The 19,090-nt window shown below is 42.6% G+C and overlaps 1 protein-coding gene across 2 annotated transcripts in view; it reads right to left on the minus strand.

Moving 5' to 3' along the window:
• Window positions 1–19,090, minus strand: part of LOC116971190 (probable ATP-dependent RNA helicase DDX58) — a 72,644-nt gene that overhangs the window by 35,070 nt on the left and 18,484 nt on the right. Inside the window, exons 2-3 of one of the 2 annotated variants that reach the window (XM_033018151.1) lie at window positions 10,570–10,718; window positions 2,729–3,048 (exon numbers count right to left, since the gene is read on the minus strand). In XM_033018151.1, the coding sequence (XP_032874042.1) occupies window positions 2,729–2,834 (106 nt within the window). In that variant the 5' untranslated portion in view covers window positions 2,835–3,048; window positions 10,570–10,718. The remainder of the gene's footprint in view (window positions 1–2,728; window positions 3,049–10,569; window positions 10,719–19,090) is intronic. The other variant, XM_033018152.1, reaches the window with a different exon arrangement.

The raw sequence follows: 19,090 nt of genomic DNA on the forward strand, positions 1-19,090 counted from the left end.
AACTTCCTTTCCAATTTTATCATCTTCTGCCTGACGGATAAGGTGGATAAGGGAGAATGACTGGGGTGTAAGTGGTCCTTGATTATGTTGGCTGCTTTCCTGACGCAGCATGAAATGTAGAGCGAGCCCAAAGGGAGGAATGCCGATTGGAAGTGAGATGAGGAGCCAAGAAGGTGATGTTTAAAAGGAGGCATGACCAGAATATTTAATTAGTACCTTGTACCTAAGCAAAAGTTTTCTGCTCTGACACTTTCGTAATCGCCATGCGAGCTAAGCTAGGTTCTATTTAGTGAGTGGCATTTCCTCTTTATGTCCAGCAAGCACCTGGTGGCGATTTCACCTGGGACTTTCCGAGCGACACTGCCCTGGGTCAGGATTTCACACACTGTACTTAGGTATGTTACAATACTTACCTTCAGCAGCAGTTCTGCCACTGGCCGTGTGCGCGACTTTGCCGCCTTTGAGGGGGGGGGTGGGATTAAAATGCCGTTTTCTCCTGCCTGTCGGAGTCAATCTTTCTCGGGCTGTTAAGCTGCTGAAAAATAATCGATCTGACTTGCATTCTCGGAAGATTTTTTGTTTTAATCGCGGGGCAATTTAATCCCTGGAGTAAAATAAAAAAGCTACTTCTAACGCTATCAATGCCGACAACAGGACGGATCTTACATAGGGGACAAAACATAAGGTAAGTCATTTATTTTACATATAAACTTGCTTCTTAGGATTACTTTAATACAAATTTAATCGGCGAAAATGTGATTATGTAAATATACGAACCGGCAGTGTTTTTCCTGCCGATATGGGGTTTAAATTCACCACAACCGCAACGTTCCAAACCATCATGTTCCACAAAAACTCACTCGCAAGATGATTTAAATGCCCATTAATTTACGGGAATTATACACTAAATTCCTTCCATTTGGCCTATAAATTCATATGTGAGATTTAAAAATCATGTTATATTGTGTGAATGTTATTGGGTCACTTAGGCTATTTAAAAATCTTAACCTTTTCTTAAGAAATGGATAGATGTTTAGATCTAGTAATTAAATTTTGTAATTAGCTACAATTAGGTAACTAACTAAATATATGCTTTAATTTCAGGTCATCCAAGTAAGATTGTTTTATATTTGTTTCAGAATGCTTCAATCTATAATAACTGAAAATGTCATTCAGTTCTCTTAATTTTTAAGAAAGTTATGGGCTTTTGACTGTCTGCGATCACAGCTTTTGAGTTAAGTCAATGGAAAAGCAATAGGGTGATTTCACGAAAGGTCACTGGAGCGTAAATCCCCACTCACGTGACCGAAAATTTTAACTGGGGGACAAGCGTCACTTCCGGTACATGTTAGTGGATGGGAAAACACGCACTTTCACACCCGTTAAAAACATCGAAAACGGCCAGTTTTTGAGCTGCAATTAAGTGAGCCAGTCGGGGTGACCGTGAGGAACAGCTACCTAAATTTACAGTCAAAAAAAAAGATAGAAACTAAGGTAAATACAAGAGGGAGCTGAAGGGGCCAAAACGGCGGAAGTTGATAGCGGACATTTTTCGTGGAGATTTAAAGATCCAAAATATCGGGAATTATCGCGTTTGCTCGCTGCATTTCATCAAAAGTGGCATTATTGACTTTTTATCTTTATTCATTTGTTATATGAAAAGTATTAAAAGTTAGAAACCCTTCAGTAAAATTGCAAAATCGCCCATGGTTCTCAGGTGGGTTTTAACATGCAAAATGAACACGCTTCTGAAGCTCCATTTACCATTTAAATAATCGTAAACTTGGAATGCGTTTGGAAATCAATTTTACTGAGATGCAAGTTTACGATTATTTAAATGGTAAATGGAGCTTCAGAAGCGTGTTCATTTTGCATGTTAAAACCCACCTGAGAACCATGGGCGATTTTGCAATTTTACTGACGGGTTTCTAACTTTTAATACTTTTCATATAACAAATGAATAAAGATAAAAAGTCAATAATGCCACTTTTGATGAAATGCAGCGAGCAAACGCGATAATTCCCGATATTTTGGATCTTTAAATCTCCACGACAAATGTCGGCAATCAACTTCCGCTGTTTTGGCCCCTTCAGCTCCCTCTTGTATTTACCTTAGTTTCTATCTTTTTTTTTACTGTAAATTTAGGTAGCTGTTCCTCACGGTCACCCCGACTGGCTCACTTAATTGCAGCTCAAAACCTGGCCGTTTTCGATGTTTTTAACGGGTGTGAAAGTGCGTGTTTTCCCATCCACTAACATGTACCGGAAGTGACGCTTGTCCCCCAGTTAAAATTTTCGGTCACGTGAGTGGGGATTTACGCTCCAGTGACCTTTCGTGAAATCACCCTATAGGGAACAAGATGCTAATTTCAGTATGAAAATGGCCATAACTTTTTTAATACTGAAGATATGAATGTGAATTAGGTGTCAAATTAAACTTTTTATGCTTTATCTGATGGGATAAATTGCAGACATGATTTTTAAAATCTCAACATTTTGTAACATTGCTACTGTACTTCATTCGTGTACTGTACCGGATCAGGATTTCACACACGCCCCTTTCAGGACCAAAACTGTAGGAAATTTGGTAAAACGAAAACGGTTTTGCATCTCATCATGATTTGCCCCTGCCAGCTGGACTCAGGTTGAAATTGCTCCAAGCAAGTTTAAAACACCACCATTATCTATTTATACATAATACACGTAATGAAAAGTAAGAACTCACGTACCCTTCGGTAGAAAATCTACGAGAAACGCGTGGATGTAACTCGGCCGCAGAATGCCGGTGATATAGCTTCCCCATTGCTTCAAATTTTCTCTGTCAACTGCGGTCATTTTAAATCTCTTTGATTAATAAAAATCAAATAATGATTTGAGCCGACGTTGCAAACTCTCCGCCTACAGCTCACTGGAGTTTTGTCCGCAGCTGGGCTGTTTTATAAACGCAGAGTCCCCGCCTCCATCTGCGCAATTTCCAGTAAACGAGAACCAGATCGCTGCAGCTTTGAGAATCGGAGGTTGAAGATTTAATACACACCGACATTCACATCTGTTAATAAGAAGAGCAAATGTTTAAAAAAAAGAACTTGTTTGAAAAAATATATTTATTTTCATTTGTTTTCATGCATTTCCAATCAGTATCAGTTTCGATTCTTTTGTAACTTTCGTTTTCTCCCTGGGCCACAGCCCTTTATTGTTCTCAAAGAGGGCGATATTTGCCTGATTGCTGAAGTAGGCAAGGACCGGCAGCGTGAAGCTGCAAGCTGTCATCCCCAAGCAGATGTTATTCTCGTAGTGGTCAAGCCGTGGACAACAAATACCCGATAGCGACCCCAAAGCATTTCCCATCATATCAGGGGACCTAGGATCTAGTGGGAGGGAGGGACTGAAGGGAATCCACATTAGTCAGGAAATTGTGTTAGGTAAATTGTTGGGACTGAAGGCAAATAAATCCCCAGAGCCTGGTGGTCTGCATCCCAGAATACTCGAGGTGGCCCTAGAAATAGAGAGAAAGCAGGTAATTATAGACCAGTTAGCCTTACATCAGTAGTGGGGAAGATGCGTGAGTCGACGATTAACGATGTAATAGCAGCGCATTTGGATAGCATTTGGTCAAAGTCAGCATGGATTTATGAAGGGAAATCATGCTTGACTAACCTTCTGGAATTATTTGAGGATGTAACGTAGAATGGATAAGGAAGAGCTATGGGATGTGGTGTATGGACTTTCATAAAAGCCTTTATCAAGGTCCCATACAAGAGATTAGTGTGCAAAATTAGAGCGCATGGTATTGAGGGCAGAGTATTGACATGGATAGAGAACTGGTTGGCAGACAGGAAACAAAGAGTAGGAATTAACGGGTCCTTTTCAGAATGGCAGGCAGGAACTAGTGGGGTGTCGCAAGGCTCAGTGCTGGGACCGCAGCTATTTCCAATATGTATTGACGATTTAGACAAGGGAATTAAATGTAACATCTGCAAGTTTGTGGATGACTCAAAGCTGGGTGAGCTGTGAGGAGGATACTATGAGGCTGCAGGGTGACTTGGATAGGTTGGGTGAGTGGGCAGATGCATGACAGATGCAGTATAATGTGGATAAATGTGAGGTTATCTACTTTGGTGGCAAGAACAGTAAGGCAGATTATTATCTGAATGGTGTCAGATTAGGAAAAGGGGAAGTGCAACGAGACCTGGGTGTCCTTATACATCAAGTCAAGTCAAGTCAAGTTTATTTGTCACATATACATACGAGATGTGCAGTGAAATAAAAGTGGCAATGTTCGTGGACTTTTGTGCAAAAGACAAACAACCAAACAAATTATACACACAATCATAACACACATATTCTTTTACATAATAAATAATGGAAGGAAAAACGTTCAGTAGAGTTAGTCCCTGGTGAGATAGACGTTTACAGTCCGAATGGCCTCTGGGAAGAAACTCCTTCTCAACCTCTCCATTCTCACCGCATGGCAACGGAGGCTTTCATCAGTCACTGAAAGTAAGCATGCAGGTACAGCAGCCAGTGATGAAAGCTAATGATGGCATGTTGGTCTTCATTGCAAGAGGATTTGAGTATAGGAGCAAGGAGGTCCAACTGCAGTTGTACAGGGCCCTGGTGGCACCGCGCCTGGAGTATTGTGCGCAGTTTTGGTGTCCTAATTTGATGAAGGACATTATTGCTATTGAGGGAGTGCAGCGTAGGTTCACCAGGTTAATTCCCGGGATGGCAGGACTGACATATGATGAAAGAATGGATCGACCGAGGAATTTAGGATGAGAGGGAATCTTATAGAAATATATAAAATTCTTAAAGATTGGACAGGCTAGATGCAGGAAAGATGTTCCCGATGTTGGGGGATTCCAGAATCAGAGATCACAGTTTAAGAATAATGCCTCTGTCCCACTTAGGAAACCTGAACGGAAACCTCTGGAGACTTTATGCCCCACCCAAGGTTTCCGTGCAGTTCCTGGAGGTTTTTGTCAGTCTCCCTACCTGCTTCCACTACCTGCAACCTCCGGCAACCACCTGCAACCTCCGGGAACCGCACGGAAACCTTGGGTGGGGCGCAAAGTCTCCAGAGGTTTCTGTTCAGGTTTCCTAAGTTGGACAGGGGCATTAGGGGTAGGCCATTTAGGATTGATAAGGGGGAAAACTTTTTCACCCAGATAGTTGTAAATCTATGGAATTCTCTGCCATAGAAGGCAGTGGAGGCCAACTCTGGGTGTTTTCAAGAGAGAGTTAGATTTAGCTCTTAGGGCTAATGGAATCAAGGGATATGGGGAAAAAGCAGGAACGGGGCCCTGATTTTGGATGATCAGCCATGATCATGTTGAATGACAGTGCTGGCCCAAAGGGCCGAATGGCTTACTCCTGCACCTATTTTCTATGTTTCTATCGTTGTCGAAGCCAATTGGAGGAAGTCACTTCCTAACTACCACCAGCACATGTCCTGCAGCACCACATGATCAAAGACCCTCAACCACTGATATTCCATCAAAGATGCCTATCACTCCATCACCCTCGCCCTCACTTTGGGAAATCCGGCCACCTGGCTTAATGTAGTGGCAGCAACTGAAGAGTGTAGCTCCAGTGGTGAGGACTGCACTGAGCTGGTCAGGGCAGGCAGAGGAATGACTCCATGATTGCTTGGAGTTGGTAAACCGGCGATATTCAATGACTCAACAATGGAATTGAACAAATATGCCACGGCTCTTACCGACTTCATAAGGGAATGTGAGGAAGAGTGTGTTCCAATCAAAATGATCTTGGTGTTCCCCAATCAGAAGCTTTGGATGAACCTGAAGGTCATGAAGCATCAGATCTCTGGCATTCAAACGTGGCAATCCGGGTTCATGTAGGAAATCCAGGTATGACATGGATAATACAATCAGAAAAAACACATTTGTTCTAAATTGGAGGGTAAGACTGATGTTCGGCAGCTCTGACAGAGTTTTCACGTCATCGCTTCCTATAAGGCAAAACCAGTGGCAGTAAAGCATCACTCCCAAACGAGTTCAAAGCATACTCTGAAAGGGAGAACACAAATGTGCCTTCTCAAGCCCCCATAGATACCAATGGCACGGTAATCTCAGTCACCAAGAACATTCTTCATAAAAATGATCCTCAGAAAGCATCTGAACCATTCTTAAAACCTGCGAGGACTAACTATCTGGAGTTTTTGCGGACATCTTCAACCTCTTACAAACCCACGACCGTGCAGCCAACTCAATTTACAATTTACAATTTACAATTACAATTTACAAATGTGCTGAATGCACCACTGTCGTGGGCCGCATAACAAATAATGGCGAGAAGGAGTACAGGAAGGAGATCGGGCACCTCATAACCTGACGTCAGGGCAATAACCTCTCTCTCAATGCCAGCAAGACAAAGGAGATAGTAATCGACTTCAGGAAGTGGAGATGGTTGAAAGTTTCAAGTTCCTAGGAGTAAATATTACCAGCAACTTGTCCTGGACCAACCATATCGAAGCAATGGCCAAGAAAGCACCCCAACACCTTTACTTAGAATGCTTAGGAAGTTCTGCATGTCCCCAACAACTCTGACCAACTTCTGCAGATGCACCGTAGAAAGCATTTTATTGGGATGCATCACAACATGGTTTTGGGAACGGCTCCATCCATGAATGCAAAATATTGTGGACACAGTCCAGATCATCATGCAAACCAACATCCCTTCACTCCCTTCCATTGACTCCATTTACTTCAATCCCTTCCATTGACTCCATTTACACCTCACGCTGCCTCAGTAAGCCAACTAGCATAATCAAGGACGAGTCTCATCCCAGTCACTCTCTCTTCTCCCATCAGGCAAGAGGTACAGAAGTGTGAAAAACGCACACCTCCAGATTTAGGAACAGTTTCTTTCCAGCTTTTATCAGCCAACTGAACCACCCTATCACCGACTAGAGAGCAGTCCTGAGCTATCGTCTACCTCATTGGAGACCCTCTTTAATCGGATTTTTCCTTGCACTAAATGTTATTCCCTTTATACTGTATTTGTACACTACACTGCTTGATTGTACTCATATATAGTCTTCCCACTGACTGAATAGCACACATCAAAAAGCTTTTTACTGTACCTCAGTACACATGACAACAATCTAGACTAAAACTATCACTACTCAGGTTCAAGGTTCCCATAGGGCTTTAAAGGGCTTCAATAATACCAGTGCCTAAGAGCAGAAAGTTGAAATGCCTCAATAACTACTGACCAACGGCACTCGTGTCCATGCTTTGAAGTTGCTTATGGCACATGTCAAATTTCACCTTAGAAGAATTTGAACCCACTACAATTTGCGTACTGCCACAACAGATCAACTGGGGATGTGATCTTGCTGTCTCCCCACCCTGCACTGGGACTGGACCACGTGGACAATAAGAACACATACGTCAGGCTGTTGTTCATAGACTACAAGACTTGGTGTTCAACAACATCATCCCTTCCAAAATTGTTATCAAGTTCAGCAAACTGGGTCTTTGCGCTTCCCTATGCAACAGGATCCCTGACTCCCTCATGGGCAGACCACAAGCAGTACGAGTTGGCAACAGCACTTCGTCCCTTGATAACCATCAGTGCAGGAGCACCTCAGGGCTGCCTGCTCAGCCCCCGCTCTACTCACTCTATACTCATGACTGTAGTCACAGATCCAATGCCATCTTTAAATTTGCTGACAATACTACCATTGTTGGAAGAATTACAGCCAATAATGTGGGAACATAGGAGGGAGAATGATAATCTGATTGAATGGTGCCATTCTCTCAACGTCAGCAAGACCAAGGAGCTGATTGTTGACTTTAGAAGGAGGAAGCCAAGTATTCTCAAAGCTGTCATCATCAACGGGTTGGTGGTGGAGAGTCAACAACTTCAAGCTCCTGGGTGTGCATATCTCTGAAGGTCTGTCCTGGGCCCAGCACGTTGGTCGAATCATAAAGAAATCTATCAATGCTTCTACCTCTATGGAAGATTGAGGAGATTTGGTATGTTGATGTATACTCTCTTGAACTCCAACAGGTGGATGGTAGAGAGCATATTGACTGATTGCATCATGGCCTGGTTCGGCAATTTGAATGCCCAGAAAAGATTACAAAAAGTGATGGACACTGCCCGCTTCATCACAGCTACTGACCATCAAATGGATCTATAGGCGTCACTGTATCAAAAAGGCAGCCAGCATCATTAATGAGTCACATCACACTGGCCACACATTCATTTTAACTCTACCCTCAGGAATAACTTATAGATCTGAAAACAGAGGCCACAACCTGACGTGCAAGTTTAGCTTCTTCCCAACAACCCAGGCTCTTGAACCCTATAAACTCGAACTAAACTATGAACTATAGACAGCCTTTTGTTGCACTCTGGACTTTGGGCTTTTTTTGCACTAGTATTGGGGTTATTAATTTATTGTATTTTCTTTGTTTATCATATGTTATCAACACGCATTGTGTTTACAGGCCTGTTATGCTGCTGCAAGTAAGAATTTCAATATTCTATTGTGGGTACATTTGACAATTAAACATGCTCGACTCTTGGGCAACTGAACAGCAAATAAGAGGTGGCGACTCCATCACATCCTCTTCCTCAATGGTGGCCAATTGGAAAAGACACGAGTAAGACATTTGCTACCACCTTCAGCTGTTAGTGTGAGGGGGATGACCCACCTTGGAATCAAAATATTGTTCTGAAACAGGAGGCAGCTATTCAGCCAGGCTGGAGTCTGTGCATAAAAATTAGACAATTCAACCTGGAGGAATCTGCTTTTTTCCTCCTTAATAAAGACCTGCAAATTATCTTTTTCTCATGCTTGGTTTCTTGGTTCTTGGTCCTCCAAAAATATTCCAAATGGAATTTAAACTAGAGGTGGCGGAGGGTGGACTTAAGCAAAAAATGGTTCTTGGAGAAGAAGAGCTACCTTAAATTTAGTTGCATCTGGTTGGGTAACTATGGTAGGGTGAAGACTATTCCATGCTTTAATTGTGCGGGGGAAGAATGAATTGCTGTACACATCTGTCTTGGTAGCTGGTATCTCAAATTGGATCAAAATGCTAATCCAATTACATTTTGAAAGCGCTGATTGTTTTCTCTACCTTTACAGGCAGTGATTTGTGCCTATTTGCTTTAAAATTATTTTCCTCACCACCCCCCTCCCCCCGGATTTGCTGCTTTAAATACCTGGGAGTCCACATCACAGAGGATCTGACATGGACAACACACACTGCTGCACTGGTGAGTAAGTCAAGGCAGCGCCTTTACCACCTCAGGCAGCTGAGGAAATTCAGAGTGTCTCTGAGGATCCTTCAGTGCTTCTACTCTGGGGCTGTAGAAAGCATCTTGTCCGGCAACATCACAATCTGGTTTGGGAACTGCTCTGCCCAGGACAAGAAGGCCCTGCAGAGAGTAGTGCGTTCGGCCGAACGCACTATGGGAACTACACTCACCCCCCTGCAGGAACTATACATCAGAAGGTGCAGATCCAGAGCCAGCAACATTATGGGGGACCCCTACCACCCCAGCAACGGACTGTTCCAGCTGCTACGGTCAGGCAAACGCCTCCGCTGTCATGCTGTGAAAACAGAGAGGATGAGACGGAGTTTCTTCCCACAGGCCATCAGGACTGTAAACTCTTATCTCACCAGCGACTAATTTACTGTTGTGTTGTGTCTTTTTAAAAAAAAAATTTTAACATATAAATACTGATTCTGTTCTATTCTGTTCTGTAGTTTTTGCACAAACTGTAGGCATTGCCACTTTCATTTCAGTGCACATCTTGTATGTGTATGTGACAAATAAATTTGACTTGACATACTGCATCTGCCCGCTCACCCAAGCCATCCTACAGCCTCATAGCATCCTCCTCGCAGCTCACACTTCCACCCAGCTTTGTGTCATCTGCAAACTTCCAGATGTTACATTTAATTCCTTTGTTTAAATTGTTAATATATAAATAGCTGGGGTCCCCTCACTAAGCCATGTGGACACCCCACAAGTCAGCCTGCCATTCTGAAAAGGACCCGTTAATTCCTACTGTTTGCTTCCTGTCTACCAACCAGTTCTTTATCCATGTCAACACCCTAACCCCAATACCATGTGCTCTAATTTTGCACACTAATCTCTTGTGTGGGACCTTGTCAAAGGCCTTTTGAAATTCCAGATACACCACATCCACTGTCTCTCCCTTATTCATTCTACTTGTAACACCCTCAAAAAATGTGTTACATTAGCTAGCCTCCTGTCCACAGGAACTGATCCAGAGTCTATAGAACATTGGAAAATTATCACCAATGCATCCACGATTTCTAGGGCTACCTTTTTGAGTACTCTGGGATGTAGACCATCAGGCCCTGGGGATTTATCTGCCTTCAGTCCCAACAGTTTACCCAACACCATTTCCTGAATAATGTGAATTTCCTTCAGTTCCTCATGGTAGATCCATGGATATGAAACATTCTGAAATTATGCCCCAAATCAGATTCCATTTCAGGATGAGTCTGATTTAGATCTACTGTTAATATTCTGCATTTTAGTGAATATCAATTTTAATTACCAAAAACAAGGTGGTACTCAATCACGTAAAACCAGAAAATGTGATGACTGAGTTCAGACGAGTTTCCGACCCAAGATGTTTTGTGTTTCTCTTTCCACAGACACTGCCTGGCCTGCTGGGTATTTCTAGCATTCTCTTGTTTCCAGCATCTGCAGTTTAAAAAAAAAAATCAATTCTCAATTTAAAGGCACTTCAATGAAAGTGAGACAGTGTCAACCTGCAACAAGATAATAATTGGAGGTGTATTTAGAGTTTCCTCATCCGTTACAGTCATGCTGGTTGTAATGTTTCTTTTGATTGAAGGACATTCAAAATGTAATAAATAAGGCTTTAATTAGGTCAAGGTGGAGAATGGGGTAGATCAATGTTCTCCTGTCTTTTTGTTCAGAAAATCATACTTATTACTGTCCACTTTTAATTGTTCTTGTGTATTGCCCACCAAAAATGCATAAGGACTTTATCTCACAATTTGGTGATCTTATCACTAGCCTGTTGCCCAAATTTGACCGGCTCCTGATTCTTGGTGACTTTAACATTCATGTCTGCTGTCCCACAAAGCCTCTTGTGAGTGAATTTATGAACCTGGTTGAGTCCATCAATCTGACTCTACTCACCACTGGACCCATGCACAAGCTTGGCCATACAATAGACCTAGTGCTTTTGTCTGGTCTTCCAATTTGCAATACAGAAATTATTGATTCCTGTCTGATCATAGTGCAATTATATTCGATGCATTTCTGCTTTTCTCTCCCTGAAAATCCCATCTCCCTGCTCGTTACTCCCGCTACATAAACTCTTCGACTGCCAGTAAGTTCTCTGAGGCTCTCATAGCTGCCCCCGACATCTGCACTATTGAGGCATCTCCCCTCCATCTCAGCACCGACTACCTCATTTCTTTATTCAATACTACTTGCTCTTCCATCCTGGATTCTGTTGCTCCTCTTAAAATGAAAAAGCCTCAGCCTATAGGCTGGCCGTGGCTCAATGACACCACCAGAGCCCTAAGAAGAGAATGCAGAAAATCAGAACGGAAGAACAAATCTGATAAGCTTCAAATTTCCTTTGAACTCCTGAGAAACATTCTTCACAAATACCAGGAAGCAGTAAAATCTGCAAGAACAAAATACTTTTCCGCCCTTATTTCCAAAAACGCTCATAACTCCAAGGTCCTTTTTGTACCAGCACCTCTATCATATGTCCTGCCCCCAGCACCAGCTTAACTGGGTCCCCTGCTAAGTGCGAGTAATTTACTACATTTTTCACCAGCAAAGTTAAGAACATCAGATCGAATATTTCCCCTCCCATCCGTGACCTGGTTGTCTCATTGGTCTGTTCTTCAAAATCTGACTGTTTCCAACCCGTTACTCTACCCTCCCTTGTAAAACTGGTCACCACCATGAAACTTTAGGACTTTAGGAGGGCACATCATCCGAGACTTTAGGATTTTAGGAGGGCACATCATCCGAGGACGTACACACCATTGAAGATAAATGGGGATACTGTGGATAGGGTGAACTGCTTTAAATACCTGGGAGTCCACATCACAGAGGATATGACATGGACATCACACGCTGCAGCACTGGTGAGTAAGGCAAGGCAGCGCCTTTACCACCTCAGGCAATTGAGGAAATTCAGAGTGTCTCTGAGGATCCTCCAGTGCTTCTACTCAGCGGCTGTGGAAAGCATCTTGTCCGGAAACATCACGATTTTGTTTGGGATCTGCTCTGCCCAGGACAAGAAGGCTCTGCAGAGAGTAGTGCGTTCGGCCGAACGCACTATGGGAACTCGACTCGCCCCCCTGCAGGAACTATACATCAGAAGGTGCAACTCCAGAGCCAACAAGATAATGGGAGACCCCTTCCACCCCAGCAACGGACTGTTCCAGCTGCTATGGTCAGGCAAACGCCTCCGTTGCCATGCTGTGAAAACGGAGAGGATGGAGTTTCTTCCCAGAGGCCATTAAGACCGTAAACTCCTATCTCACCAGGGACTAACTTTACTGTACCAATTTACTGTTGTGTGACATCTTTTTAAAATTGTTTTTTTTCTTTTTTTTTCCTCCCACAAATATGTAGTATGTGAATATGTGATTCTGTTCCATTCTGTTTTGTAGTTTGTTTTTTTTTGCACAATCCGCAAGCATTGCCACTTTTCATTTCACTGCACATCTCGTATGTGTATGTGACGAATAAACTTGACTGGACTTGAAACCTACTACCTGCCCTCTCGACGTTGTCCCCTCTGCCCTTCTGAAGGATGTCATTACAATAGCCGGTCCCAGCATCCTCGCCATCTTCAACAGTTCTCTGGCCACTGGCACTGTTCCTACCTGCTTCAAGTATACGGTGGTCCAGCCCCTCCTGAAAAAACCTAACCTCGACCCAACCTTGCCAAGCACCTACAGACCTATTTCAAAACTGCTTTTCCTTTCAAAAGTCCTTGAAAAGGTAATTTTAAGTCAACGTATGCCTTACCTTCACCAAAATACTATCTTGGAAACTTTCCAATCAGGTTTCAGGGCCCACCACAGCACATAGTCTGCCTTGTTGAAGGTACATAATGACCTATATCTCACCATTGACTCCAGCGACAGTGCAATCCTGCTCCTTCTCGACCTCAGCGCAGCATTTGATACTGACGACCACACCATCCTAATTGACCGTCTCCGGTACGGGGTTGGTATTGATGGCACTGCCCTGAGCTGGTTCATCTCCTACCTCAAAGGTAGGAGTTTCTCTACTTACATAGGCAACTCTTTCTCCTCCTCAGCTGGCCTCTGCTGCGGGGTTCCACAAGGTTCCATCCTTGGCCCCATTCTCTTCTCCCTGTAAATGCTCCCCTTAGGCCAAGTCATTCAAAGGCACGGCATTTCCTTCCATTGCTATGCAGACGATACATAACTCTATCTCCCCCTGAAGCCCAACAACCGATCAAATCTACTTAACCTTATCCACTGCCTCGAGGATATAAAGTGTTGGATGGCCCAGAACTTCCTCCAACTAAACAAGAGTAAGTCTGAGGTCATCCTTCTCGGCCCCTCGGACTCAATCAAAACTATAGCAGGCAGCCTTACCCCATTACTCAAACCTCACGTCAAAAACCTTGGCGTGATATTGGCCCTCAACACCAGCAAAACCAAGGAACTGATTGTGGACTTTGGAAGGAGTAGGAGGGGGACCCACAGCCCCATTTATATCAACAGGTCGATGGTTGAAAGGGTCAAGAACTTCAAATTCCTGGGCGTGCACATCTCTGAAGATCTTTCCTGGTCCGAGAACACTAACGCAATTATCAAAAAAGCTCATCAGCGCCTCTACTTCCTGAGAAGTTTACGGAGAGTCGGATTGTCAAGGAAGACTCTCTCTAACTTCTACAGGTGCACAGTCGAGAGCATGCTGACCGGTTGCATCGTGGCTTGGTTCGGCAATTTGAGCGCCCTGGAGAGGAAAAGACTACAAAAAGTAGTAAACACTGCCCAGTCCATCATCGGCTCTGACCTTCCTTCCATCGAGGGGATTTATCGCAGTCGCTGCCTCAAAAAGGCTGGCAGTATCATCAAAGACCCACACCATCCTGGCCACACACTCATCTCCCTGCTACCTTCAGGTAGAAGGTACAGGAGCCTGAAGACTGCAACAACCAGGTTCAGGAATAGCTACTCCCCCTCAGCCATCAGGCTATTAAACCTGGCTCGGACAAAACTCTGATTATTAGCAACCACTTTCTGCTATTTGCACTACCAGTTTATTTATTCATGTGTGTATATATTTATATCATGGTATATGGACACATTTATCTGTTTTGTAGTAAATGCCTACTATTTTCTGTGTGCTTAAGCAAAGCAAGAATTTCATTGTCCTATACAGGGACACATGACAATAAACTCACTTGAACTTGAACTTGACTCAGCATTGAAATTTGACAAACAAGTCAATGCCGTGGTAAAAGTTATCTTCCAGCTTCGGACGATAGCTAAAATAAAACAATTCCTCCAGTTTGACGACCTCGAAAAGATCATCCACACATTTATCTCCTCCTGCCTCAACTCCCATTACACTGGCATCAGCCAATCTTCCCTGTCCCGCCTGCAACTGGTCCAAAACGCTGCAGCGTGACTCCTGACAGGCACCTGAAAAAGGGACCACATCACCCCTATTCTGGCCTCTCTCCACTGGCTCCCTGTGCGGTTCCGAATAAATTTCAAGATCCCTCTTTATGTCTACAAAGCCCTTAACGGGCTTGACCCCACCTACTTCAAAAGTCTGCTTACCCACCACACCACCTGGTCCCTCAGATCGGCCGACTTGGGGCTACTGAACATCCCGCGGTCTAGGCATAAGCTCAGGGGTGACCGCGCCTTTACGGTTGCAGCTCCTAGACCGTGGAAGCATCCCTCTTCCCATCAGAACTGCCCCCTCCATCGACCCTTTTAAGTCGAGACTTAAAACTCATCTTTACTCTCAAGCCTTTCTTGACGTCCTCTGAGGGAGGACTATATATATTTATGTATGTACTTAATCTATGAACCACTGTTGTATAACGCTAGTATCTCCACCAATGTAAAGCACTTTGGTCAACGAGAGTTGTTTTTTAAATGTGCTATAGAAATAAAAGTGACTTGACTTGACTTGACATTAGTTTCTTAATTAATTTAGTAGTATTCATTATTTAAATACATGTGTTGGAAAGGGGGAGCAAGGACTTTGGGTGAAATACAATAAAACGAGTTTAACAGCCAAGTGTTTTTGGTAAAAATGCATAATTGAAAGGTTGATGAGCAGTAATGACTGTTCGGCATCTCATTAACAATTGTTGTGTTACAGCTGCACAAGGTATTGGTGAAGCTGCATTTAGAGTATTTTGCTCCGTTTTGGTCACCCTGCTATAGGAAGAATGTCATTACACTGGAAAGAGTGCAGAGAAAATTTACCAAGATGTTGCCAGGACTCGAGGGCCTGAACCAGGTTCAGTTGGCGAGGACTTTGTTCTTTGGAGCGCAGGATACGGAGGGGTGATCTTACAGAGGTGTATACAATCATGAGGGGAATAGATAATGCAGTCTTTTTCACAGAGTAGGGGAGTCAAGAACCTGAGGACACAAATTTAAGGTAAGAGAAAGATATAATAGGGATGTGAGGGGTAACTTTTTCGCAGAGAGGCTAAATGGAATAAGCTGCCAGAGGATGTAGCTGAGGCTTAACGATACTTAAAAAATATTTGTACAGTTACATGGATAGAAAAGGTTTTGAGGGATATGGGCCAAACACAGGCAGATGAGACTAGCACTGAAGGAGCATCTTCATTGGAATGGGCCAGTAGGGCCGAAGGGCTTGTTTACACTCTGTATGACTTTAGGCTTATTTATCAAAGCATTTTGAAAAAGGAATGGAAAGGTGCCATAAGAACAAAGCAAAATGTTCTAATTACACTGCAGCCTATTATCTCCTTTGAAGGTGGTACACAAGCAAATTTACAGACTGGTGTTCAGGATAAGGTATCAACCGGTAATTCAATAGAATTTCTTTTCCTTTTTCATGTAGTATTGAACATTATGAAATTCCAATGAATCTTATTCATTTTCAAAATGAAATGAGTAGACTGCAAACAGAGCCACAGATAGAGTAAATCTTCCAACCGTCAGTGGTACAGCAGCAATGAATATATCATTCTGCTAGTTACTTGGGTGTGTTGAGAATGGGAATGCATCCAATCATTAGTGTTGATGGCTGGTGGTTTTGATGCTGAAACTCATATTTTGTATGCATGAAACTCCATCTTTATCCAAATACTCAATTTCCTTCAAGTAGAAAATGACACCACTCCCTTTTCATCCAGAATCCCAACATCACAGACTGGAAGTTCACCTAAGAAAATGCACTGAAGTGTTAACCAGGATTGCATATTCAATACCATGTAGCTGGGTTCAAATCTTATAGGCGCGAGGCAACGCATACTGCCATTGAGCTAAATCTAGCACACAGGTGGCACGTGAATTGAGGCTCGAATACTGCAACCTTATCCCCTGGCCAAACTCACTATTGGCCTGTCTTCTCACAAGAACAGGAATCACCACTGGACAAGTTTACCAGTTGTTGGCAATGAAATGATCATTCATGAGAAGGGCTGATCTGTCATTCATATCAGTGACAAGTAGCATTATTTGACAATAACCTCGTCTATAACTTGCATTTGAGAGATCAGTGATCACAGTTAAATATGAAACATTACTGTTTAAAGCTAATCATGCTACGACAGATGAACTTTGCTGCATTGGATGACATTTTAATTGTCTCCAGTTTGCTCAATATCTTTGAACTTAATGCCATTTTCATAATACTAAGTGTCAACCACGAAACATTCTTCATACGACTGGCATACTTTTCACCTTAATACATCTATCCTATCATCTTTACCTTAGTTATAAAAACATTAAATAGTAATCATTTTGGACAAAGTTGGGAATCATTTGAAAATGAAGTGAAGCAGTCAGAGAATTTCATTTACTTTACTGTTTATATTTCTTCCATTGAACAAGCTTCAAACTCCCCAAACTACACCCTTCTTCTCCAGGAGCATTTTATCATTATCTCCAGCTTCCCGGCCCGATTGAGTTCTTCCCTAAACAAGCTCTCGTCTCTTTTTACTATCCCTTTGTTAAAATAGCCAGAGAAGATTTTTGATTACATTTTATGTTGCTGCCAGTTTCTTTTCTCAAACCTTCTTTGCCAACATTTCTTTAGTTACCTTAACATTTTTGTAAATCAATCTGGACATATTATCAGCATGACAATTGGCCTCTCCTGCTATATTTTGCTCTCTATCTTTTGATCATCCAGGAATGCTAAACTTTAATTTCCTTATCTTTCTCCTTCCTGGGGATATACCTAGATTACAGCTGGAAGAGCTCCTCAAATGCCTTTTACTGTTCAAGTTGTTTGACCTGCTAATCTTCATTTCCAGGCCAGATCTGTTTTCATTACATTGTAAACTTCCTGAGAAGATTGAGATTGGGTATATCAACGAATACTCTCTTATACAGGTGTACAGTTCTTCCCGACAACCATCAGGCTACTAAACACAACTTCCAAATAGACTCCGAATTATGCAGACTTGGGACATTATTTTTGACTTTGCAACGACTATTGCCTATTTATTTATAGTTTTTTTAATATATACTGAACATTGTTTTGTTGTTTATTATGGGTTTTACAGAGTAATATGTTTACATAACTGTTGTGCTGTTGCAAGTAAGAGCTTCATTGTTCTGTTTCGGGACATATGACAATAAAACACTCATGACTTTTGAAATTGTCTTCCTCCAATTGAGATGAGAGTGGTCCACATTATTTCCTCATAACTTTACATTATGCCACTATGCTGCTTCCATATGCTGGAATAGCATCGTTGAAAGGTCTCTCAGATGCATCTGATCCATTTCCAAAACTTCTGCCTTCAGCCCTTTTCCCTCCACCTGGAGCAAGGACAGGATTCTACTCGTCCTCTCGTTTCACTCCACCAGTGTCCATGTTCAATGGATTAATCTCCACCAGGGAAGCAATTTCACTGATATTTGCAATATTTATCCCACTTCATTCACCAGAAACAATGTCCAACAACAAACTGATTGAAACTTCTCCTGAAGCCTCTTGAATTGCCTACAATTCCCCTTCCCCTGATGGTGATTTTGCCCCTTATAATTACCTCCGTCTGAGTTAGGATAATTGGACTTCCCCATTGGCCTTCTCTCTAGTCCATACCCTTTGCACTCTGTAATTTCCATGAAAATGTACTACTGTCATCTCTCCTTATTCCTACACATATACATCATAAAGCAAAGCCCAGACCAATTTATATTTAGACATTTGTTTTCTCTGCCATTTAAACTGTTCACAATCTCTCAATCATTTGATGTTCTCTCTTCTGAATCGTATTTCTCCTGCCAAACCTTTCTCCAACAGTGTCGGCAAAACTATCCAAAAGAAAAATGGCTCATGCTCCTCTTAGCCATTTCCATTCTCAACCTCTTTCACCTCAAAAGAAAGAATTAACTTTGATCCTTCCCCTTATTAACCTATATCTCCATCTCAGGATAAAGGTGACAATATATTGCAGGTTGATGGGACTAGGGGAAAATAAGTGTTCAGCACGGACTTGTAGGGCCGAGATGGCCTGTTTCTGTGCTGTAATTGTTATATTGCAGGTAGATGGGACTAGGGGAAAATAAGTGTTCGGCACGGACATGTAGGGCCGAGATGGCCTGTTTCCGTGCTGTTATGGTTATATGGTTAATATATATTAGAAGCCCACAGACTGCCATGGCTGTTTAACTGCACCTCCTCCCATCCGGATTCCTTTAAGGATTCCATTCCAATCTCCCATTTCCTCCGGCTCAGTTGTATGCGTACTGACATTCTCCACATCACTGCTTCCTGGATACCATTCCTTTTCCTCCAGCATAGTTGAAAGGCCTCACAAGTGAAGCTGTTCAATTTCCCAAACTTCTGCATTTAGCAGTTTTCCA

Source organism: Amblyraja radiata, chromosome 3 (genome assembly GCF_010909765.2).
Source record: "Amblyraja radiata isolate CabotCenter1 chromosome 3, sAmbRad1.1.pri, whole genome shotgun sequence".
NCBI classification, from domain to species: Eukaryota; Metazoa; Chordata; class Chondrichthyes; order Rajiformes; family Rajidae; genus Amblyraja; species Amblyraja radiata.